General features: G+C 31.1%; 2 protein-coding genes across 4 annotated transcripts; one reads left to right on the forward strand and one right to left on the reverse strand.

Annotated features, from left to right (window-relative positions):
• Positions 1-1880: 1880 nt before the first annotated feature.
• Positions 1881-5791, reverse strand: LOC134695420 (integrin beta-1-binding protein 1-like). 2 transcript variants are annotated; one of them, XM_063556679.1, is made up of 4 exons: positions 5657-5791; positions 3471-3644; positions 3056-3151; positions 1881-2104 (listed from the first exon to the last, which is right to left on the reverse strand). In XM_063556679.1, exons 1-4 carry the CDS (start codon positions 5693-5695, stop codon positions 1889-1891), a joined length of 525 nt encoding a protein of 174 aa, XP_063412749.1. In that variant the 5' UTR covers positions 5696-5791; the 3' UTR covers positions 1881-1888. The 2 variants fall into 2 exon arrangements, with proteins under 2 accessions (XP_063412749.1, XP_063412744.1); XM_063556674.1 differs by having other exon boundaries at positions 5621-5748.
• A 3347-nt stretch (positions 5792-9138) lies between these two features.
• Positions 9139-23830, forward strand: LOC134695437 (transcription elongation factor A protein 1-like). Of its 2 annotated transcripts, none has more exons than XM_063556691.1 (9): positions 9139-9337; positions 12816-12884; positions 13881-13992; positions 16341-16583; positions 18525-18578; positions 19040-19194; positions 20634-20780; positions 21346-21417; positions 22062-23830. In XM_063556691.1, the coding sequence occupies exons 1-9, from the start codon at positions 9269-9271 to the stop codon at positions 22068-22070; spliced, it is 930 nt and encodes a 309-aa protein (XP_063412761.1). In that variant the 5' UTR covers positions 9139-9268; the 3' UTR covers positions 22071-23830. The 2 variants fall into 2 exon arrangements, with proteins under 2 accessions (XP_063412761.1, XP_063412768.1); XM_063556698.1 differs by lacking the exon at positions 9139-9337 and adding an exon at positions 9604-9627.
• Positions 23831-25818: the final 1988 nt, after the last annotated feature.

The raw sequence follows: 25818 nt of genomic DNA on the forward strand, positions 1-25818 counted from the left end.
GTCAGAAAGATGTTCCTTTGATTTCTTGCCCTTAGATGAAGATTTTCTTCATTTTTTTTGCGTTTTTTTCTTAAATCTTAAAAGTTATAATACATAATTAGAAACTTAAATTAGAAAACTTGACCAGCAAGACAATATACAATTTAGACAAAGTGGAGGAAATTGTCTGACATCACCTTATTTGAGTTATTGCCCTTTAAAGACAATTTTTACTTTTTTTTTAATTGATGATAAAAATTATACAGATAACAGATAATCACACAAAAAAATACCACAAAGGCAAGATCTACTAACAAGTCAAATGATGCTGATCTAGTTGGTAGACTTGCATCTCTTTATAAATGAACATTTTTTTTACCCTCTTTTGTGTTTTCAACAAAAACTCAAGAAGTATGAAGCACCTAAACAGAATAAATGATCAGCAAAACAAGATCAACAAGATAGAGATTTTTTTCATGATCCTGTTCTCCTCTGCCATTGTTTGTTGAATATGCACATAGACCAAGGTGAGTGACACAGGCTCTTTAGAGCCTCTAGTTTTAGATTCCATGTAATACTTGGAAATTTATTTAAATATATCAATGTTCAGAGCTCCAGATAAGCTGCGTATTTGCGTGATCACGCAATACAAATAATAGAAAACCCAATGCAATTGTCCATTGAAGGGTTCAACAACCCAATTAATTCAACGGAAAACCCAATTATATGCCAAAACCATGAGTTCTCAACCCTTTTATTGGCTACCGTTTGTGTTATTTACCCTTATCTGTTTACAGTCGTCGCGTAAACTATTTTTATAATATTTATAATTGGAAATTTCCTGTCGTTCTAAAAATAGATCCCTGCATCAAGTAGCTGAAATGGGTCCCTGTTTGAGTTTTCCGTTGCTCAGTAGGTACACGTGTTTGGTAAATATTTCGAACTTCTCGGTGTTTATCCAATTAGCGTGTGTCATGTAGTCATATTTTTTTCGCATTGCTCAGGACTTTTCATAACATACATCGAATTAAAACGAAAGTGAATGTCCGGTTAAAATATTCAATAGTAGCATGTTTTCAGCTTATTTTGGAAAACGGTGGTTAAGTTATAATGATAAGACTCAGCCAGTGTCTTAAGGAAGCGTCCATCGAACGCACGGGCGTGTGTGCGTACCATAACGAAAACTGGGGTCTCATCAAAAACGAATTCAGTTGGAATAAGTGAAAGGCCCAATCAATTATGAAATGATAAAGCATCAGAAATCAAAAGTTCTAATAAAAGACAACTAAACCCAGATTTATGTAAATTGAATAAAAGAAAATCATTCAAGTATAATTAGTTTATATACTATTTTTTTATTCATTTTACGGTTAATTAATGAATACACACACCATGCACACAGCCACTGATCAGGCACTGGTCTCAGAATTTATTATATAAAGGTATAAGACGAGTGCTTGTGAATACACATATCCTTTTTTTGTGAGAAAATACAAAACTGGCAAAAGGTTTGAAACAGGACACAAATTAAACCTACAATTGCTCCTCAGTGAATAAACCAAATAAAACAGTTGCAAAAACCCTAACCCTAAACCAAATAAAAGAGCTAAACAAAGACAGAAACATTAATTTAAGATGGACAAAAAATGGGGTTGATATTGCCTAAATATTCAATATTGTGTCGATGAAAAAACCCAATACATTAAGGAGCTTGGTGGTGAAAAACCCAATTTGATATTAACCTGAGGGGTGAATTTGAATTGATAATGCAATTAAAAAACTTTATCACCCAATTATATAAGAAAATGGTGGGTAAAAACCCCAATTTATGAATTCTTATCTGGAGCTCTGAATGTTCAAAATATCTGATAATACTGTGAAGTATAAAAGGAAAAGCTATCTACATTCGTCATGATTTATTGGATATAGCATCAAAAAGTTTTCTTATGTATTGACAAATTTCATGAGCTTGTTCATCTGTTTTGCACTGATACACATAACACTGAAATCCACCATGTTGACTTTGCAACTGTCCAATTTTCACAACAATATTTGGTTTTCCTGATCCATCTTCATACTGTATAACTTGTGCTAATGTTTGAAGAGGGTGTCTCTGTTTTACTTCCTAGAAAAGAAAAATGTGGAGTTTTACTAAATTGATTTGAGGTTTTCTCCCTTGTATCAAAAGTTGATAATTAGATAAATGTTTTTATGCTAATGAGGAATTTTGAGTCCTCTATAGACTATTTTCATAGTTTTTTTTTACACCAGATTTTATAATATTCAACAGGTTACCTACACTTGGGTAGGACATTCTTGTACTTGGTCAGGTAGGAGCAACCAAAAGAAGTGAAATCAAACATGTAATCTGCACAATTTTTGAGGAAAGTTCACTGATTTCAGAAGATTTTGTTATATATAAACCCCCTAAACTGTAACCATCATTAGCTTGATTTTACTTCTCAATGTTGCTCTTACTTGACTGAGTACCAGGATGTCCTACCTGTAGTATAAGCTCTAAAGTCAAAAGTTTATAAGATAGAAATTGTCTATTCTTTTAACTTTGTATTTTATTTGGCCATTTTAACTTTTTTCAATTCAAGTGTCACTGCTGACATTATGTAGACATGTTTCTGGCTTACAATTCTATAGATATAAGAAGATGTGGTGTGAGTGCCTGAATACCTTATTACCAGATCAAAATTTTAATAACAAGTGCACAACTGAATGCTGTATCCAATTTTGGATGAACTCTGTCATGCTGTTTCCAAGGAGTTGTAATTCAATACAAAGTCTGATACTGAAGCATCTGCTGATAGATAACAGGACGTCCAGGAGTGATCCCTATGTGCAGCTAGACACATTCAGGTGACACAATAAGATGATTCATCTACTAGTACTGTTTATATATATGTATGTTTACTGTAGTGTGTTTGTCCATTCTACATTTGCTATGGGTATAGGGGAGGGTTGAGATCTCACAAAAAATAATATCCTTGCCACAATGATGATGGTTTAAATCATATATACCACTTTAAAAACTCATTATGGTACATGTATGTGTGTAAATAAGCACCTGTTTCCCTTGATCAACTATTTTCAATCCATGCCTAGAAATACACAAAGTCACTCTATTTTCTTCTATAACTGATACTGGCAACCTGCCTTCTATCTGAAAATAAAATCAAATTTCATGATAAATTGGTGAAGAAGAAATTCTGTCTCTCAAGGTTAATAAAAAAATTTTCAACTGTGAATTTTCAACATGGTCTACTTGATTAGCTTCAAATTCATATTTTATTTTTAATTGGAATATATTGTCTCAAATGTGCCACCTCTGTATAACATACTTAGGCCTATTGTTCATGTCTTTTAGCCTTATACCATGTATCTCTCGTTGTGCAATGCATCAGCAATGCATCAACAACATGAACTACATTTGTACGTATTTTAAAAGCCTTTATGGCAAATTTCTAGAATTTCACATTTACCTGAGCCTCCTCGACATGATCCACTAATTGAGCCTCAGTGTCACGTTTTATAGAGTTACCCATATTTGCTTCCTCTACCATTCCAAGGAAATACACATCAAATGACATTTTCTGCAATAAGACTTTGTCAGGGGTAAAACGACCATCTTTCCTACTGTCTGTGCCTGGGTTTCCCTAAAACAATAAATACTGGAGTTAAACCCAAATTGACAATTCTACCCTGTTGAGTTATACTTGCACTGTTTCAACATAAGGATATTGCAGAAATACATGTATATATACATTGTATAAAATATCTCAATAACAGCCAATGATAAATCTTACTAGGGGATGGATCATATAACTTGATACAGTATGCTACAAAATATAATATATAATATAAATAAGCATGTCTAAAACGGTACATCATCACCAAAAAATTTAAAAAATCATCAACATGCATGTGTATATTATCTATTTTGGATAAGTAATATCCTTCGTCAGTAAGATATCAAATGGTTCTTATCTTGACATGTGGTGTTCACACTATAATACATGTAGTTAATTTGATCGTTACACAAATTATCACAAATCAATTTTGTGGTAATTTTTCAATATTGATGTTTGGGAGGAGGAATAAATTCTGTAAAACTGTAAAAGACCTGTACTGAAGCCAAAGTTACTGGAAACAAGTAATGGTAGGGACTCATTCTATGTTGTTCCATTAATGGGGAAACTGTTCTTAATTTCCTTATCCAAAAACCTTCCATGGCAACTCTGTCTGCCCTTGAACAACTCTAGTTGTCGTTTCTGATACTGATGGTAATTTATTTAAGATCAGCTTTGACCACAGGACCATTTGTGTTTTAAATAGGATAGCAAACGCCATTGACAGGAAAACCTTGTCTGACCCACTTAACAAGGGTATCTGGTCCGTTGGCACTAATAACATGATTTCGTTAGCCCATAGAGTCTGTTCGCCCTACTAAAAAAATATTAAAATTTGAATAAACTTATTCAGATATTTCTATGGTATATATTCTTGAAATTTATGGAAATGTGCAAATATTTAAAAGTTTATGGCTTGTTTATATAATTTAGGATCATTAATTGTTCAATGATTATTGTGATACAAATGTCTTTTGACGGATAAAAAAAAAAACCAAACATTTTGTTTTTATAAAATATTCACAATGAAATTAATAAAAACAAACTTTATGTATTTTGCTCAAATACTTAAAATGATGCTACAAGCCAACAATACACCTTATCGCTATGTGTCAGCCATTACTGTATATCACACAGGTTCCAGTAAAATTTTAACATCACAAAACAAAATATCTGACGCCATAATGGAAAAGTGATTGTTGTTGATGTCAAAAGTTCAAGTGGCCGGGTCAGCCGAGATAAGCAATAAGGTGTATTAGAAAAAAAATAAAATCAGGACGAATGGACCCTGGGCGAACAGCTTCTTGAAAAAATGTGAATCAGGGGGAACCTACCCGGATTTCTTAACATGCCCCTGGCTTGGAGGGGCCCATATGAACTAAATTTGACTACTTAGCAGAGGTCCGCAGGTCATCTTTCATTAGAAGTTTTATGCATAATACATCTTTAAACAGCGCCCCAGATAGCTTTAAATATGTTAATGTTTATATATTCAACGATATATTTCAAAAGATAGTAAACAAAGTAAGCTGTAAACACTAAAACAGGTCAAAATTCTCAAATCCGGACATCCTGGCATTTACATTCTTCAGGGGGTGATGTCAACAGGAATACTCTAGATTTTTCATCTATTTGAAGGTGATTCCTGATTATTTATATTGCCAATTATTTGTTAACCAGAGGTTATTGTATGTTCAAAATCAAAATGGAGATATAATATAGTGTCTTTAACAATATTAAAAGAGTAAAATTACTATATTTCCACTGGTAACGATAAATACCAATTAAATTAATTTGCATCAAAGTCTATGGAAAATCAAGAGGATTCTGATCCACATCACCTCTCAACATTGTTTACATAACACAAATGAATATCATTGACTGGTCAATTACATATTGTGATGCCACTGCAGATCTGAGAATATGGGTGGGGATCATGGTTTTAACATCATTAAGACTATTCTGGTAGTTTTTACGGCACCTATCATGAGGATATTACTTACCTGAACTGAAGCACTATTGTAAAATTGTTGACTTACATTGTGTTGAGATGATTTGCTAGTTTTTTTCCAAAACATTTCTGTTATTGTTTGACAGGAAGTTTGTATCGAGTCATTAAATTGAAAGCCGTAGCTGGAATGAATTATGCGGAACTAACTAAAACAGGGATTTTGTATCCCGGTCGCTGAAAAAAGGCAGTGTTTTAATGTACATATACTGTTTACATTTATCGGTCTCATCCGAGTGCTCCTAAACAGGAGGGAATTACGAAAGAAGAAGAAGAAGAAGAAGTGGCTATTTGACCGGCACCGGCTAAAAAGCAAATTTGCTATTTGACCGGCACCGGAAAAATAGCAAATTTGCTATTTGACCGGCACTGAATAAAACTGTTCATTGATGTAATTAGTAGAGAATAAATAAGCTTCATGATAATTTAAAATCATTTTATCACTATATCAAGCATTAAAAATACACAGAGTACTTTTAATTAATATTATAAAGTTATAAATTATTTATTTATGAACATCTTCAATATTATTTTTTTTGACTGTACTCAGTGTATTTTTTATGCTTGATATTGTGATAAATCATTTATAATTATATAAGCTTATTTATTTTCTACTAATCACATCAATGAACAGTTTTATTCAGTGCCGGCTAAATAGCAAATTTGCTATTTTGCCGGTGCCGGTCAAATAGCAAATTTGCTATTTAGCCGGTGCCGGTCAAATAGCCACTGCCCTGAAAAAAATAAGATTATATGAGGCAGGCAACTTAATGACTAAATGAACAATGGAAGTAATTTTAGATAAATAGACTAGTTGACAATAATCGAAACGGTTTTTAGATACGATCGCGGGAAATCGAAAGGTTGCCAGTCAATATACAACTTAGTATTACGAATAAAGTCCTCCAAAACCTAAACTCAGAAATTGCTAGAAATTAAAGTGGAACGTAGGTCAATATATATAAACAATTAACCTAATTTTCATGACAATTGTTCTGACAATTTTTGGAGTTATTGTCAGAAAACTTGAAAATCGCCAATTTTATACGGCCGTTTATGGAAGTTATTGCAGTAAACGGTCCGTTTACGACTCTGTCCGTTCGTCCGTCCGTCTGTCGTCAACATGTAGGACAATAAACTTAAAAACGCTTTAACCAATTTGCATAAAACATTGATGAATTGTTTATATCTATTGATTTTTTATGAATTCAGGCTTTTACGTTTTCCGAGTTATGGGGTTTTATATTCACTATATAACTCATAACTGAATGCTTTGAGCAGTTTTCTGGCGTGAAAATTTGGTGACTGATAGTTTGTATGTATTGAACTTTGACTAATCTCATCGCATATGATGTTATTTTAGCTGACTGTATATCAAACAAGCTTCTTTGTAAATATTTTCAATTGCAATGGCTTGGAATTCATCAGGATTTGCCTGCATTTAATTAAAATTTAAATACACCAATTACAATAACTAAACAATTTCTCTTTCAAGATACATAATAAATATTCGAAATCAGTGTAAGCATATGACATAGTACTATCGTCAGCATAATTATATAGGGTTCCATTTTCAATAAAATAGACTGAGAAGTCTTACATTATAGAGGACCGGTGATGGAATGGCGTATTCCTTTCTCAGTGGATGCAAGGAATTGTATATTTAAATAAACAATTCCTTGGTGGATGTACGCCCAGCTGCTTTATTATCACTGAAATTTAATTTTTGCCTATACGATCTGTAAAATAGTTTTGAACTAATTTCACTGATTTTGAAGGACCAAAATCATATACTAATTCACAACAATATCACTGTGGTAGACGATTAAACTGACTTTTGAAAGTTCAATTGCTGCCATATACATATTTTATCCTCAATGAGTCTCAGCAAAATTGTCTGAAATCCGTGATCTTCTCAAAATGCACATAATAAAGCATGAAATATACATTCAATAAAATTATGTTAACTGATCATGATAAGACATGAATCATTTCATATACTTTTGAAATTGTTGGTAAAATGCTCACAGGTCTGTAGTCCTTTTTATCAAGTTGATTGTTTTTCTTTGTGTAGTTCTTATTTGGACGTCTGTTTGGAAATTCAATTGATCCTATTGTATTATTCTGTTATATGTTTTGTTAACCACTAGTACACCAGCTCGCAATAACCTAAAAGATAGCTGATCTACTCCACTAGCTCTTTTATTATTGATCCTTTCCACCAGTCTGTCAACAGTGTCAACATGTCTAGGTTTAAAATCATTTTTTATAATGTTGTATGTTACCTTTATTTTCAAAATTCTGGTGTTAGTTTTTTCTCAGTCAACATTGCTACCTTTGCCTATGTCATTGGCAATATTTACAAACACGTATTAAAGTTGTTAAACATTTTAACTGTTGCCGTATGATATTTTATTTTCTACCACTAGTACCGTGATTGTTTTGATGAGTGCAACTGGTAGACCGCTTTTTATGAGAAAAAAAATACAGTTTAACTGTACAATAAAAGTGTTTTTATTTTTGCCCAATTGTGAACTTTCCCTTCTATGTAGAAAAATTCCAGCATCCACTGCACTTATACGGTATACATATTTCAAAGTTGATGGCCGTTCCATGGCTTGTCACATTTCATGATTTAAAAGATACTGAGGCCTGACGGTTGCTGTACACAAGTTGTGTTCGTGTTACTCGGTTTTTTTTTTTTTTTTTTTTCTATGTTGTATTTTGTGTTCTGTTGTTTGTTTGTCTTTCATTTTTAGCCATGGCTTTGTCTGTTTATCAAGTTGTGGTCGCTTATTAACTTGAATGTCCTTTTGATATCATAGACAATAGACAATATTTATTAGCACATACACACTTACATTAAACGGTTATGGCATACATGATCATGCAGTTTTGAGACAATAAACTGACAATAGTTAAATTGACTATAATTATATTAGAGTGACAGTGGTATTCATAGGGAGAAAAATAGATTATCATGAAATATATGTGTATCAACAGTTTACACATTATTAATGTGCATGAACAACAAAAATATAGGTACCCCTCAATTAGATATAGCATGGACAGACTGAGAAGAAATGGTACTATATATATCCTCAATTTGTCAAGTACAGGATAAGCAAATGGGTTTACCGTTTTTTTCAATGTTGGTATAACGCCCCTTTCAACGACTAGGGAACGAGCACTGAGTTTAACTGGAAACTGATCTGTCAGTTTTGAATTTATATATATCAATATACGGGGACTTTTTCCATTTTTTTAAGTCTTACAAAAGAAATTTAATTTTTCACATTTATGAATATATTTCGCCTCAGTCTCTTTTATTTCCGAGGTCAATCTTAAGCAAACAAATCACTTAAATGTTACTGTGATTTTCGACTTAACTTTACATAAAGTTTTTAATTCGAACACTCTAGGACACACTATATTGACTATATTCGTAAAAAATTATAACAGGGTTAATTTAATGTTCGGGTTTGCCACCTGTCTTCTAGGTACTTCGTCGTTGACCGCCATTTTCAAGCATATATAATTCAACTTCCGGTTTCGCCGCATCCCAAGAAAACAAAAGCCCTAATACTTGTCCAAATTAATAAACTTGCCATTGTTGCCAACCCATAAACAAACAAAATACAACATGAGTCTAGAAGATGAAGTATTAAAAATAGGGAAGAAGCTCGAGAAAATGATTACGAGCGAAACGGTGGTAAGTGTCGAATACTCCGTCACACTTTCGCTTCGCGTTTTTTTTTTCTGTTTCTGTTCTGAGCGTCGTCGTGTATAAAGCGATGTCATAATTCAAATTTTTAAAGAATAAAATAATTAACCAATTATTTGCTAAGAAGAAGAATATTCTATTCTTATTATTAGTAAGGTCCCCGAAGGCGAAACCACTCGTGCAGTCGAGGGAATTTATCAACATCAACACAGGTATCGAGATAAAAACTTGTCTCCCTCTTAAATTGAATAAAATCTTGTCATTTAGAGCTTTCTTAAGTAAATATATAAGTAACTCAACCTTTGATAATTCACAAAAAACAGTGGAGCATATACTGTCATAGACATAGGGTTCATTATTAGTTAATTACTTTAAAATTATACATGCAAGATAAAGGTGACTCTGTGGTATGGGCTTTGCTCATTGTTGAAGGCAATATAGTGACCTTTTGTGGTAAACTTCTGTGCTATTTGGGTCTCTTGTGGAGAGTTGTCTTATTGGCAATCATCATGATCATACCACATCTTTCTAATATAAAATAACACAATGGTAAATGAAAACAATTATTTTTGGCACACTTTCAGAAACTATTAAACTGCTCAACAGAATGAGTTTATATCACAGGGATTCGGTTTGCAGATTAAAATTTTGTAAATCAATGTTTTTAATTTTTTTTTATTATTTCCTGTCTATTTGCATTACTATATTAACGTATTTAAAGTTGCCATCACTATTTCTTTGTTTTTTGGCAATGTGCAGTTTACTATCCATATCCATATACTGAAAAAACCTAAAGGGATCTAAGTCACCATCTTGAATTGCCTTCCCTACTTTAGATAAAAAATAATTAAAAATATGAATAAATTACTATACATATACCTTACAACAGCCCTCATTTTCTTCCGAAATGATTCTTCTATAACATGCATATTTTGATTTGTGGATTAACAGAACCCTTACGAAGTTTGAGTTGCATTTGTGTCAGAATATTCAAATTTCCCGGCGAAAGCAACGTATCATTCGGAAACTTCCGGGTTGATGCGTTTACTACAACGATAAATCTTTATAAACAGACGAGTGCTGTCCCCTAACTTCATACCTACGCCACACCAAGATATCCTTCATATTAATTAAATATCAAATAAAAATGTCTTTGAACGGCTAGTGCATGTATTGTTTCAATATCAGATTATCCTCCTATCCTTCCGCCCATTGAAAATATCAAATGATTGTCCCAAACCAGCGGGTTGTATTTCTGACATCCTGATATTTTTCAAATCATGGATTTATGCAGTACAACACTTACACTTATATAATCAGAGGAGTATGTATGTATATGGAAAATGGGCCTTCCGATTGAACTTCATACTACATGTATGATAAGTTAATATACTTTTTCAAAGTATTACTCCAAGTTGACCTACCAACCGGCCCTCCCCCTTTTTTATATCCTGGTACTGTTAGTAAACCTTATAAATCCCATTGAACGTGTCAATATTTTTAGTAACTTCTTTATTTTATTGATGTGTCTTCGAACAAGTCATAGCTGTCAACTGACCCGTATTTTGCGGGTGTGACCCGAGATTTTCACAATTCTGAGGGATCACCCGGATCACCCGCCGGGTCATTGAAATAACCTGGGAATTCCGAAAATGACCCGATTTCACCCGTATTTCTTAGCCTTGAGATTGATTTGATAAGTAATATTCAATTGAAATACCGGCAAATTCGTAATTCTTCAATGAACAGAAAGTTCATCTAGCTATGTAAACTGTCAAATTAAGTGACCCATTAAGTGCATGGCTTAACTTGACAGCTTTGGTGTCAAACACAGTGTTAATTAACACCAATTACCTTAGCTTTAGGTCGTAAATTATTTTTTGTTTACATAAAGATTTCAACCAAGATTTACTTCCCCTTATTTTTCACCATTTAAAAATATTCCTTATATTTACGTTTTATAGGTGAAAAAGATTTAATGATAAAAATATAAAATTCAAATACATATTGCAAAATTACTTATCATTATTTTTATACCTTTATACAATTTTTAAAAAATAGTTGAAAATTATATTTTACATTTATACTCCCTTTAACTGTAATACTATATTTTAACAAAATCTAATTTCCTTTCAAAATAAGAAATAGTATGTTTAAAAGCTACATAGCCGTGTCAAACCTTTAAAAATTTCATTTGAATAGTAGTATATGATAATCTCTTTAATATCATCACTTTGCTCTTTTACAGCACCACTAAAGAAAGTTTAGCAAATAACATAAGACTGTGTTACTCAAATTTATAAAAAAAATCTTTAAAAGTGCAATAAAATAATAATGAATAGAATTTAAAATGCTTTAACCAAGTGAACATGCATTGATGTTTTGGTATCTTTGATTAACATTTTAAGAAAATGTACCATTAATACTGAAATTCTGCTGGAAAAAGTTCGTACGCGTTATGACCTGAGATTTGATTCTTCAATGCAGGTCATGACCTGCATTTTCATCATCACAGGTTGACAGGTATGACAAGTCAATGATTTATGTTACCCCGTTTGAAGAAAGGTTCTTTTCGTTAACTTTGCGCTCGATATGTAATAATAAATCACGGGACAGCACTCGTCTGTTTATATGGACTTATTGTTGTGGTATACGCATCAACCCGGAAGTTTCCGAATGGTATGTTGCTTTCGCCGGGAAATTTGAATATTCTGACACGAATGCAACTCAAACTTCGTAAGGGTTCTGTTAATCCACAAATCAAAATATGCATGTTATAGAAGAATCATTTCGGAAGAAAATGAGGGCTGTTGTAAGGTATATAGTAATTTATTCATATTTTTAATTATTTTTTATCTAAAGTAGGGAAGGCAATTCAAGATGGCGACTTAGATCCCTTTAGGTTTTTTCAGTATATGGATATGGATAGTAAACTGCACATTGCCAGAAAACAAAGAAATAGTGATGGCAACTTTAAATACGTTAATATAGTAATGCAAATAGACAGGAAATAATAAAAAAATTAATTAAAAACATTGATTTACAAAATTTTAATCTGCTAACCGAGTCCCTGTGGTTCATATTTGAACAGGTGCTAGACAGCATTGAGTTGTTAAGTGTGAACACATTCAAGCCTACTAGACACCTCCTGTCTGTTACTATACATATAACTTTAGTCATTTGGATAATGATGAATTTTTACAAATTTCAGGTGATAGTTATATAATCATAGCACCCAACAAAGAAAAGATTCTATTTATTTTGTTGGATGGGTCTGTCACATGAAAACCATGCCAGAAATTGAGTAAAACTAAAATGTTCCATCTACAAGTTATTACTATAATAGACAATTCTTTAAAGGGAGGAAAACCAAAATTCACATATTTTGGTTCAACCTGACTATGATTTAAAATATTATTTTTGAAAGGTTTATCCTTTTTAACAGATTTCTATTTGTCTATTTCAGGAACACTCCAGTTCTCTAGATTTGCTGAAATCATTACAGGAAAAGAAACTGAATTTAAATGTGTTACAGGTTTGTTGCATACTTATACATTTCACAAATTTTTATAAATTTACCCTCCTCAAAACTAATTATTAATTTTGATTATTTCCTATTTCAAGAGTTCATCTGTAATAAAAGTTGCAGATAGAAAAAACGTTCTGGAATAAAATGTTCTACAGGAGGAAGTATTACTTTGTTCCTGATAGAGTAAAGAGTATAGAATATATGTTCTAACAGGAACAGAATATAATTGCATAGTTTATACCAAAGTTTCAAGTAGAACTTTGGTTATGGGGAACAAATATGCATCCACAGGGGAACACAATCTGTTTGATCAACTTATGATTTGATCATTCATTAGGAAGCCAAGAAAAAGCCACCAATTGCCTTTTGTAGAAAATGTTTTACAAGAAATTTTGCATTTTAAAAGCTAAAGATTGCCTTGAACAAAGTTTTTATTTCAGTAATATTAAACATCATTGTGTTTTTGATAAAGATTCAATTCAATTCAATCAAAACTGTATCATCACTAGCCAGATGGCTATATCATCCAGGCCTCATCTCTTCCTTATAGAGGTAAAAACATCATAGTGCAGTGAGGTGAACATTCTGTAGATCCTTGCCCATGTCAAGCAGTTAATTAATATATACATGTACTCAGATATTAACCGTATAAGATGAAATATATATGTAGGTTTATAACTGTACTTGTCAATTAAACTGCTCTGTTTAAATTACATTTACACTATATAAAAATAAGCAGATGTGGTTTATTGTCAATGACACAACTATCCACCAAAGTGCAAATGAAGTGGATGTAAGCAATTAATCACTGTTCGGTCTAACTGTGCCTGTTAATTGGAAATACATGTAAATTGAATTGAATAATTTTGAACATAATTCATTGATAATTATTTCAGAGTATAGCATATCAGTTATATTTAAAAAAAAACAAAAAAACAAAAAAAAAAAAACATACAAATACAATACATTTTATTTGGTGACTTTTTTCTTTCTTTTTGTTAGAAAACCAGAATTGGGATGACAGTAAATAATTTTAGAAAAGGATCAAGAAATGATGAAGTTATATCCCTGGCTAAAAGTCTGATTAAGAGTTGGAAAAAACTCTTGCCAGCAGGTATGAAAATAAATTCCAGAATCAATGTATTCTTTTTAATCTTGCAGAAGGTTGAGCACTTTCAAATATGTTTAACTCTGCCACATTCATCATTTAATGTTCATGAGCCTGCAGTTGTTTGTTTTGGGCCAGGTGAAGTAAAAACATAGTTCAAGAACAATAATTAAGAATTGAAGTAAGTTCTCCTCTGTTAAAGACAAAAATGGTTACAATCATGCTCCTAACCTGAAAGGATATTTAAAAAAGATTCTGTGACACCACAACTTTCTACTACAAGATAATGCCCTAGCCATTTTTGCAGTTGGACTTGAGAGCAAATTTTCCTTGTTACTTTTGAGACCCAATTTTGCTATGAAATCTTCACTGATAGCTAGAAATGTTTCCATATATACAAATTTCTCATCTTTTGTGTGCATGTTGTTGCACATTATCCCAAACTAATGATTAGATAAGTAACAATTGCAGTGGAATTGACAATGATCTACTTCTTTTTAACATATTTTCAAAGACCTGACAAGCTCGGAGTTATAATAATAGAATAAAAATAAATCTTCAGAAATCCATAAAATTGACTGACCCAAATTTGTGGAGCATTTGATTTACATTTTGTGGAAATTCATTTTCATTAAATTTTTTAAAACTAACTTTTCCAGATTAGACATGTGTTTTAAATATTATTTTTTTCTAATTTTCGTCCAAATGAAATCTTAAATAAACTGTTGCTGTTCAGTTTTTCTAAATAATTAAATGGTTGCTATGCATTTTTTCAATATAAAGCGATGGTTGCTAGGTATTTTCCTAATATAAATATGTGGTTGCTAGGCAGTCTCACACTTTAAATGAATGATTGCTTACAACTTATGTGATGACACCCTCTAGACCTTTGAAGTTAGGTCCAAGTAATAGTTTATATAGAAATGAAATCATGTATAATCAGGTACATTTTTTATCAAATAAGGGTGGTTGCTAAGCACTTTTGACATGACCTTGACTCTTTATTTTTCATATGTTGATATGAAGTGGCTTAAAACATCCTAATAATTTTCTCCATGTTTAGTAGTCTCTTTATATTATATTTCCTTTTAAAATAAAATTAATATACACAAGGTCAAAGGTCAAGGTCATCAATGACCTTTGACCTTTGGATAAATTCATGGTAATTTAATTGCCAATAGTTTGCACATCATAGTCATTCAATAATAATTACTTTTTGTGGATTATTTTAATAAAATGGCTACATTTTAGAGGTAAAAAGGCAAAAATGACACATTTTTGTTTCCATAGCAACCATCCTAGAACCAAATTTCCCAAACATTTTATTAGAATTTTTTATAAGAAACATCGATACTTTTCATTCATAACCACAGGTTAAATGGAGGTGGATGCAAAAATGTCTATTTTGTTCATTCAAAATGTGTAAAATTTGTCTCCGGAACTATATTGTAAAATGACCTCTGCTTCTGCGGTTGTGACAATATTCAGCCAAAATATTTTTATATATGACATTGCTATTTTGTTTGTTAAGTTTCATGTTTCTAAAAAGTATTTACAAATATCAATAAATAAAACCTAGTTTTGATTACAAATGACTGCAAAGTAGTCGTTTTTTCGATGCTAAATTCCTCAAAATTTGCGGGAAATCTAATTCACTTGGTTGCCATGGCAACCATGACCTAGCAACATTTGGGTGGGCATTTTTCTTACTCTTTTACATGATCACATGTTTTGGCTAAGTTTCATGAAAATCGGTGACTATGCGTGCCAGACCCCCTATATAAAATGGTTGGTGGTTACAGAGAATTGCTCTTAAAACAATACACCTTTGAAAATACATTGCAACAAATTGAAAAACAATAAAATTGAGAATGGAAATGGGGAATATGTCAAAGAGACAACAACCCGACCAAATAAAAAAACAACAGCAGAAGGTCACCAACAGGTCTTTAATGTAGAATGCCATCCTTGCTGTTGAAAATTAAGAATGTTTGCCTCTAACTTCCATGTTCAAGTTAATTGAATGTAATGTAAAACTCGATTTATATTTTTAATTCAAATTAACTTAAGGTTTGTATTGAGTAGCTCTTGATTAGACTTATATTTAACATCATATATGCAAAGGAATAGTTAAACTTAGAGTAAGCTGTAAAAGATGAGTTAATTAGTCTTAGAGAGTGATTATAGATGAAGCTACCTAAATATGAAAATAATGATTTACATGATCAGTAAAAGTTATTTCTATTTGTCAGTCTGTGACATGGTGATAAATATTACTTTTATTTATTTATATTGAAATTGTTGATAGCTTTTAATATATTTGAAAAATACCAATTTCTAATTTTTATTTTAAGAAAATACACAGTCAAATAATAAAAATGGAGAAACCAAAAAATCAACATCAAATTCTCCTGAAAATTCACAAGATTCAGAAATGTTAGAATCACAGGAATCAGTTGATAATTCTGAAGAAAAGTCTGAAGAGAAACAGGAAACAAAAGAACCAACAACGCCTGTAGATATCACAGCGCCCTCTACACATGATCCTGTACGAATAAAATGTAGAGAGTTATTAGCTAATGCATTAAAAATAGAATGTAAGTTACTTTGTATACATGTTACTTCTGTAAATGCTTTTGTATTGTGCAAAATATCTTCAAAGTACTATTTGAAAAAAGTAAAAAACACAAAAATACTGAACCCCGAGGAAAATTCAAAAAGGAAAGTCCAAAATCAAAAGGCAAAATCAAAAGTCCAAACACATCAAACGAATGGATAACAACTGTCATATTCCTGACTTGGTACAGGTATTTTCTAATGTAGAAAATGGTGGATTGAACCTGGTTTATAGCTAGCTAAACCACTCACTTGTATGACATTCGCATCAAATTCCATTACATTGTCAACGATGCATGCGGTATGCGACTGTCATACAAGTGAGAGGTTTAGCTAACTATAAACCAGGTTCAATCCACCATTTTCTACATTAGAAAATACCTGTACCAAGTCAGGAATATGACAGTTGTTATCCATTCGTTTGATGTGTTTGGACTTTTGATTTTGCCTTTTGATGCCAACTTTCGTTTTTAGGCGTGTACTACACGATTTTGACCCTTTGTCACGATTGCACAATCGTGTTCCTGAAAAAACATCTAAAACACGATTTGGTGAAAATCTACACGAAAAATATTGTTGTTCCCGATTTTGAATTGTGTCCAATGGAGGACAAACGTGTTCAGCCAATCAAATTGTATGTTTCTCATGATCAAATTAATCAGCCAATCAAAAACGTTTTCTCTCAAGATTATTTTAACAAGCTAGATATTGTTGTGTTGTATTCCTCTGTTTGTTGGTCGGAATTTTAAAATCGTGAACATGGCAAATGATTTTTCAACTGCAAGGAGGTTCTTACACAGAATAAGAATAAAAGCATGGCTCATTGACAAACTTCAATGATGCAGTACTACCATGAAGATAATAAATAGTGGTTTTTTCACTAATTTATTGACTTTACACTTGCTGTAACATATAATTTTATTTATTTACTCAATTAAATTACCAAATCATTGAAAGTATAATGTACTATTCATTATTTTTCACATGGACCCCCCCCCCCCCCCCCCAAAAAAAAAAGAAGACATCAGCATGAGGAATCCCTTAAATGAGTGACTACCCAAAGTCAAGGGGTCATTTTACTCTTGTAAAAAATAAAATAGAAAAATGTAGATTTATTAACTTAAAAATGGAAAATTCTGACATTATATTTGGAATAGCTTTTCTAAATGAAGGGTCCAATTATTTTGAATAATAAAGAAGATATAATTATAAGGCCAAGAATATATCGAAATTTTTGGACATGTGTTGACCATATAATACCAGATAGATCATAAGATGTATAGTTCTTTGGGAAAAAGTTTCTTCAATAATATGAATGTGTGCTCATTTGTACTTAAAAAGTGGTTTCTAATGTCCTAACATTGAGGGGGTATCCCTAGGTGTTGTTCCCAATCTGATAAAGTTCCTTCTTTGTGTATAATTTTAAATTGGAAAAGTCAAGAACTATTTAGTATCCTTACACATGAAAATAATTTCTGGTCTTACAGCTAAATGTTCATATTTTCTGCTGATATAGTAACTAGAATCATGCAAATAAACTTAAGAAAAAGGCATGTAAACATGGTAAGCTCATCTTACAAATATGACACTTTTTCTAGACCACAAAACAGCACACGAAAAATAGTCGTCGAAAAAAATTGTAACCTTTGAAATTGTTGTCGCACGCTAAAACCCCCATGGGCATTTTCAAAAGTTGGCAGGTATGTGCATGAACAAAACAAACATGCTCAAAGAGTATTACATTTTATTAATATTTAGTTTACTTTAAGTGAATTTGAACATATTGTTTTGAATAATGGATATATGCAACATTCTATAACATATATGTTTTATATTTTGCAATTGCAAAGGCTATTTTTTTTTATATTGATATATAATGTACAAGCCTTTGATATCTTTTGAACCACCCTATTTTATTGTAGGTAATGTTGTTTCTTCGTCAAGTCCTGACGATCTTGCCGCCCATGTTGAGGAATGTATCCTTTTTATCAGTCACATGATATATATGTAAAAGATTTAAAGTATATCATGAATGCTCAATATTGGTAACAATTGCATTTAGACTTTACTTCTAACAAATGTCTGATACAATTATCCTGGTTGATTTCTATTTTAAGATTAAGTTCATGGGCAACCTTTAGATTACCAGTTTTCTTACTCCTACTGAATATGTGCAAAAACTGAGTTCAACAGCTGAGCACTACATCAAAAATATTGAATTTATTTACTTTTTGGAGGTCTTGTAGGTTTCCTAATGTTCAGTTGTAACATTTTACTAAAAACTTATTCATCACAATACATATGAACTAAGGAGAAGGAAGAGAGGGGGCATGTGTCTATGAGACAATAACCTCAAATCATAACAAACAAACAAAAAACAAACAAACAAAAAGCACATAGATTATGTATTATGACGTTTTTCCTTAACTGTATTTAGACATTTTTCAAGAATTTAACAATACAGATAGCAAATATAAGGCACGGGTTAGAAGTAGAATAGCTAACTTGAAAGATGTTAGAAATCCCAAACTAAGAGAAAATGTGCTGTGTGGTTTAGTTTCTACTGAAAGAATAGCCAGCATGCCAACAGAGGTAAGATAAATTAAAAGACTAAAAATGGTAATTTTTGAAATCTCAAGAAGAGATTTTATATGAATTTATAGGGTTAAATATACTAACCATGAAATTACATTTATATTATATAGAATATGTTTGCTTTCACAACATGTTCTCATCGCAATTAACTAGGTGATTAAAAATTACATCCATGAGATGTACTCACCTACGTCATAGTTCCGACACCTGTGTAACATACACTAGCTTTAGTTTTAATTTTTGCGTTCAAGAGAACGCATGTTTCACATTAGAATTTTACTGCTAACAATTGTCTGATACAATTATTTAGGATGATTTCTATTCTAAGAATAAGTTCTTGGACAATGTTCACACTAGCAGTATACCTTCTGCTACTGAATTTGAGCAATAACTGGCTCCAACTGCTGAGATACAGAACATGTGCAACATATAAAGTATTGAATATATCTAATTTTTAGAGGTACCTTAGGTTTCAAAATGTTCAGTTGTAAAGTTTGACTGAATTTTTATCTATCATGGTACATATGAATTAGTTAGAACCCTGCCTTGTAACACAGAGGTCCCAGGTTCAAGTCCTGGAGGAGACAATGTGATTTTCTGATAAAAACTATGCTCTCCAAGTTACATTTATAACTCCTATGAGTGTAGGGGGCAATTCTTTTTTTTTTTTTAAATTCCCATGACTTAACGTGACATTTCTTGCTTTTAAAATTCCCATGACTTATAAACATGTTAAAGGGGCACTAGCTACGAGATAAATTAAAAATCTAAAGTATGATTTTTTTGTTTGTTCAATCATTAATGAAAGAGAAGAAGTGAAATTATAATTCTCTTTTAGCTGCTAAAATAATTCAATTTTGTCAAATTAAGCTAAGAAACATTGATAATGAATTATTCACTTGCAAGTGATGATTCGACCTCAATAAATCCGTATTCATGTGAACTCCAATTTAATCCCTACGAAAGAGATAGAATAACGCATACATTGTATGTGTACAGTTATTTATCGAATCTAAAGGTTATTTAGACCATGTCCTTCAAATTGTTTATTTTAGACTTTTGATTGTTTGGAAAAATCTGTGAACATGAATTTGACAGCAAGTGCCCCTTTAAGGGAACATGCATTACATTTATAATTCCCATGACTGAAGCAGACAACACTTATTTAATAAAATCCCATGACTGAAGGGAACATATTTTGCTGTAATAATTCCCAAGACTGCTTTAATGTTGTTTAAAAGTTGAAACTTATTGATATTATTTTCATAAAAAATGTGGACAATCAGAAAATAAACTATTTAGAACTCAGTTGATCGATGCTTTTAAGGTAAGCCTTATAAGTCAAGTTTGCATTATAATATGGAAATTATTACAAGTGTATAGGAAGTAAACAAGTTTTGTCTGCAGACAGATAGTGTTTGTTTTTATCACTGCAGGATATGGCCTGTGATAAGATGAAAGAGTTGAGAGCCAAATACACAAAAGAATCTATAGATGATCATCAGATGGCAAAAACAGAAGGGACAACGACAGATTTGTTTAAATGTGGAAAATGTGGAAAAAATAAGTGTACATATAGTCAGGTAAGGTGTTAAATCTAGGGATAATTAAATAAAAAAATGAGGCATAGTTGTCTTATGATATCTTTTCTTGAATATAACTTTACACTGAGAAGAGAAGCTTGCACAAGTTTTGTGTGAAATATACAAATATAGCGCATTCTGTTTTGTAAAAAGATCTAGAATACATAAGTAGATTGAAAATAACTTTTAATCGGAGTTGTCACAAAATTTAACAAAATATTGTCTATTTACTTGGATCAGAAGATAAGTTACTATATATTTTTATTGTTTTTTTGAAGAGTAAAGTGTATACATAACATTATAAGGATGGTAAAGACTAATCATTTCATTGCCATTTATGTTTTTCCAGATGAGCCATACAAATCTCAATTTTCTACTGTGTAGATAATTTTTTGCAGATGTCCCATTATAGATTAAAAAAAAAAAAAAAAATTTTACTTATCTCATTTTATGAGATATGACAATCTTTTCATCTTAATTGTATATATTTTATTTGTCAGAGGACATTATTATTTTGAAACATTAACTAGATGTAATTGTCATCTGTCTATTTGAATCCTTTCAGATGCAGACAAGAAGTGCTGATGAACCTATGACAACATTTGTGTTCTGTATGGAATGTGGTAACAGATGGAAGGTAAGGAATATGGTGCCAACTGAACTTCATTATAACCCTACTCTAAAAGTGGGGTATACTGGTTTACCCCTCTCTGCCTGTCTGTCTGTCTGTCTTGTCTGTCTGTCAGTTCCATGAAATTTTTATTAATTTTTTGTCTATTCAGAGCTTCCTGAAATTTGGTATTAAGCTTAGTTGAGCATCCTATACCGTGGGATGTGTTTGTGAGCAATAATTATTAGTCCTGGTTGGGTTTTTTTCTGGACATTTATTGTAGATAAACATTTGGAACAGAATATTATTTCTATATGGATTTTTCTAAAATAGTGAGCAATACAAAATGGAAGTGTTTTGAACTCTTAAAATTTCTAGCTGACTCTTGTCAATAAAGATATGATATTCATCAATTTAGGCTTCTGGAATTCCCTGTATCATTGCAGTTGGTTTAATATTTTATCAGAAAAGAAATAAAGATCATAAAGTCACTATTAGTTAGGCCTAGAAATCAAAATTATTTCAATATAAGGTCTATCATCGCACTACAGTGCATTCACATTATTTACAAGTCAAAGTTGTTAAAGATGTTTTTCAAATGATTCTATTCTCTTTTGATTTCTTTGATACAAGATTTATATATACATATATGTCATAATTTTGTTTTTTAGTTTTGCTGAGGAAAGGTATAAGCTGGGAAAGAAACACAGAGAGAGTTGTTCCATGGACAACCAAAAAATGGATCAATGAATTACTATCAAGAAATGTACATTACATTTAATTTGTACATAGAAATTAGGGCATGGCCAAATAACTACAATTAAACATAAGTTATACTGTATAAATAGTTCTGCTGGAAAAATTGTAAATAATAAGACGGTAACGGTAACACTGTTTCAATGATAAATGAATTACAATTATAAAGAACATGTAACTTAAATTATTTGGTTCTCAGACACCAGAGAAAATAAATCTGTTCACTTTTTTATGATAAAAAACGAAAATAAACAGCTTGTTGAAATTCCTTCTGGTTTTTGAAGCTTGAATTACCTCTCTTCTTACTATTGGTAGTATTTTATTTTATGTGCATGCCTTTTTTTTTTTAAAGCAGCAGGGTTTATTGGCATTTAATCATGAGAGGTATGGTTTAAAACTGATACCATTACCAATCAGAACTTGTCTTAATGATATATTTCCACAAATGATGAAAAGAATAATCAGATGAAAATTACTTTCCAATGCAGTTGAGTTCATAGGCTGAAATATGTTGGGCATGAGTAAGAAAATGACAGTCAGAAACAGTTCAAAGTAAACAAATTATATGAATCAGTCACAGAAAATGAGTGGCAACTGATTGCATATAACAAGTACATATTTTCTTTTACAAGTGTTTTAAGAAACCTGTCTGAGAACCTTTCAATTTCACAAGTCCTAAAGGTGTCCCTTGTCAGAATACTTAAGTTTATGATAAATATTATATATGTATATATACACAGAGTTCTTGTTAATGATAGTAAAAACAGTAAAAATCCAATCATGTGATCTGATTTCTAATAGAGTGTTGACATATTTTGTTAGGTATTTATTATAACTGTATAATACACCACAAAGCATTTTGAGCTTTAGTTTCATCTCTATGAATAATAAGCTAGATTAATATTAAACCTGAATATTTTAGAAATATTTTTAGCAGAAAAAGGAATAAAAATACGTGCATGTTATATAATGGTTTGTAATTATCAACACAAACAGTGGGTGTTTTAGGATTATTTAGGATTATGTCAGCTTTATTTTTTGATTTATTACCTGTGTAATCAGTAGAATTCCTATATGTTCATCTTTTATTTCACACCATTTTTGTATAAAATTACATAACATTTCATATTTTTGTGTTTGTTTCATCTTGTGAAAAAGAATTCTAAGTGTTTTATGAACTTTCCTGGGTAGTCAATCTTTTTTCTAGAAATCACATTTTTTTTTACTTTAGTAGGTTTCATCAGTTATTTTTAGAAATATGTAAGACTCTTTAATTTAATTTTTTTGCCAAAGTTTGGTATTATAGAGTGTGTTCCTTCAAATTAATGCCAACAATAAATATGCAGATTTGTGAAAATATTGAATACATTAATACTTATGACTTTCATATATATACTATATATATATCAGCTGTAGTTAGAGGAGAGGAAAGATGTCTTTCTTTAACAGGAATAACTAAGATCAGATATTTCTTTTCTGAAGCTATTAATAGTACATGACATAATCATATAAAAAAATATGTTATGTTTTTCCCTTATAGAAATTGGAACAGTTATATGGCAGCTTTAGAAATAAACTTACAATACCAGCCTACCCTTGGTATTATTTCATGAATGTTTCATTCTTACTGTATAGTAAAGTGTTGCTGCTATGTGTTAAATGTAAATAAACTTGTTTAATTTTATCTTCAGTCTTTCTTTAAAACAGGATTTATCTGCCTTGTCTTTTCAAGGGATCAACTTAAAAGACTGATCACATAAATTAATTAAGATCATGTCTGATGGCTATTATGCAGACAGAAAGGGTGTTATATATAGAGCCTCAAACTGAATGGTTAAATAAATGCATTGACATTTTTGTATCCACTGCAATAAGTGTAAGCTATCATTGTTATATTTGAATAAATACACACTTGAAATCGTTTTACCTGAATTAAAAATTGACCATAAAATGCATATTTTCTTTGAAAAATTGCTAACAAAGCATATTTTTGTCTTGCCTGTAATGAAAGTCACAACAGGCAAGACATGTATGACAATCCAGCAGCTGGAACAGTGTTATATTTTGATAAAAGGCTTTTATTCAAAAAAGCTTTGAAAGCTATATTTTGGATAAAGATTGCCTGTTGTATGATGTTTTCATCTAGAATATGGCAGGTGAAATCGACTTCATGGTCATTGTTGAATAATATTCAAGTAAAATCTAACTTTTTGTAAGTGAATCAGTTTCTCAGTAACTATCAGTTATAGGTAAATATAATGCATTGGTGGAACAAACCTCATCAGAGTTGGCATGTTTTTTGGAAAGATTAGAACTTGTTCTAAATCTTTACTTAGGCACTGGCCTCCCTAACAACATGACAGGTTAGCTACTAATACTAAATGTATTCACACTGAAATATAGTTCCCTATAGTTCTCATGTATGTGCACATAATACACATATAAACTGACAAAATGGGTAGATTTTTAGAGCAGTTCATTCAAGAATGTATGTAATTAAGGTGTGTTGATGTGCAGGATTTTTTCAAATATTTTGATTAGGTAATTGAGTATTGATTCAGTACTAGTATGATTGACAACTGTGATTATCAACAAACAATCAGAGAAAAGGTAGACCTTTAATTACAATGCCCCACCTCCTAAACTGTCAATCAAATTGACCACATTACCTTTCAACCTCTGTCTTACATAATTATACATACCCATCAATATACAAAATTCAATATACAAATATTTGACCTTATAATTGAATACACAAATTTATGTATTTATTAGATATTTGAAATATATATAAGGATGATAGATTTATTTATTGCCTATTTCTTTTGATCGACATTACATAAAGTGATTTTGTAAATTATGTCTGAAAGATGAATGATTAATGGTTTAGCAAGATCTTTTTAATAAAAGAAACATGAATATAAATATGAATATATGGTATTTAAGTATGGCCTATAATTTACTTAATAAATTTCCAATAATCATGTGTAATTAATCAACAATTTAGATTAGTTCACTTATTTTTTTTATCAGGATTTGGAAAAAAGGAAACTTTTAATTGTAACAAACCATTGTTTATTAGTTTATTCTCCATCACTCATAATGTCTATATTAGTCATTTGAAGTTTTATTAGAAGTGAATATATATATGTTTGCAATCAAGGAAGAATCCACATTTCAATAAAATAAGGTTTTTTTTCTGGTTTTCAATGATTGACATTTTCAATGCTCTGTGCTGAAAAATGCCTTAAAAATTGATGAAAAGGCACTCAACAACTTTGAATCTTCAATGTCATATAACCTTTGTTTCAACTTACAAAATGCCCCAAAACAACATTCTTTTATTATTTTGGTTAACACTGTAAAGTTCTTAGCTGTTGGTCTAGATTTTATGTCTTACAAGGATATTTTTTTATAGAATTTTTGATTTGCAATTTTTTGTTTGTTTGCAACATGTTTAGAACAGGCAACACTATTTGGATAAGATATTAACTGCAGTTTAAATAAAATTGTGCAAATTAAGAGACCCATATTATTTAATTTTAGCTCATTTTATCCTCATACTGGAAAAGCACTTTTCCTTCTAAAGACCTCCTTTTAATGCAATTTTCAGCAATACTGCTTTATCAATGTTCATTTCCCCCCACCATATACCTAAATATGAAATTATTC

Source organism: Mytilus trossulus, chromosome 1 (genome assembly GCF_036588685.1).
Source record: "Mytilus trossulus isolate FHL-02 chromosome 1, PNRI_Mtr1.1.1.hap1, whole genome shotgun sequence".
NCBI classification, from domain to species: Eukaryota; Metazoa; Mollusca; class Bivalvia; order Mytilida; family Mytilidae; genus Mytilus; species Mytilus trossulus.

What these genes read in the sequence shown, in the direction of transcription:
- LOC134695437 (XM_063556691.1), top strand. Translation starts at nt 9,269, where the DNA reads ATGAGTCTAGAAGATGAAGTATTAAAAATAGGGAAGAAGCTCGAGAAA. An exon ending in TAGCCAGCATGCCAACAGAG is followed by an intron (nt 19,195 to 20,633) that starts GTAAGATAAATT and finishes TTATCACTGCAG; the next exon opens with GATATGGCCTGTGATAAGAT. An exon ending in ATAAGTGTACATATAGTCAG is followed by an intron (nt 20,781 to 21,345) that starts GTAAGGTGTTAA and finishes GAATCCTTTCAG; the next exon opens with ATGCAGACAAGAAGTGCTGA.
- LOC134695420 (XM_063556674.1), bottom strand. Translation starts at nt 5,695, where the DNA reads ATGTTTTGGAAAAAAACTAGCAAATCATCTCAACACAATGTAAGTCAA. An exon ending in ACAATAGTGCTTCAGTTCAG is followed by an intron (nt 3,645 to 5,620) that starts GTAAGTAATATC and finishes TTATTGTTTTAG; the next exon opens with GGAAACCCAGGCACAGACAG. An exon ending in ATCATGTCGAGGAGGCTCAG is followed by an intron (nt 3,152 to 3,470) that starts GTAAATGTGAAA and finishes TTTTATTTTCAG; the next exon opens with ATAGAAGGCAGGTTGCCAGT.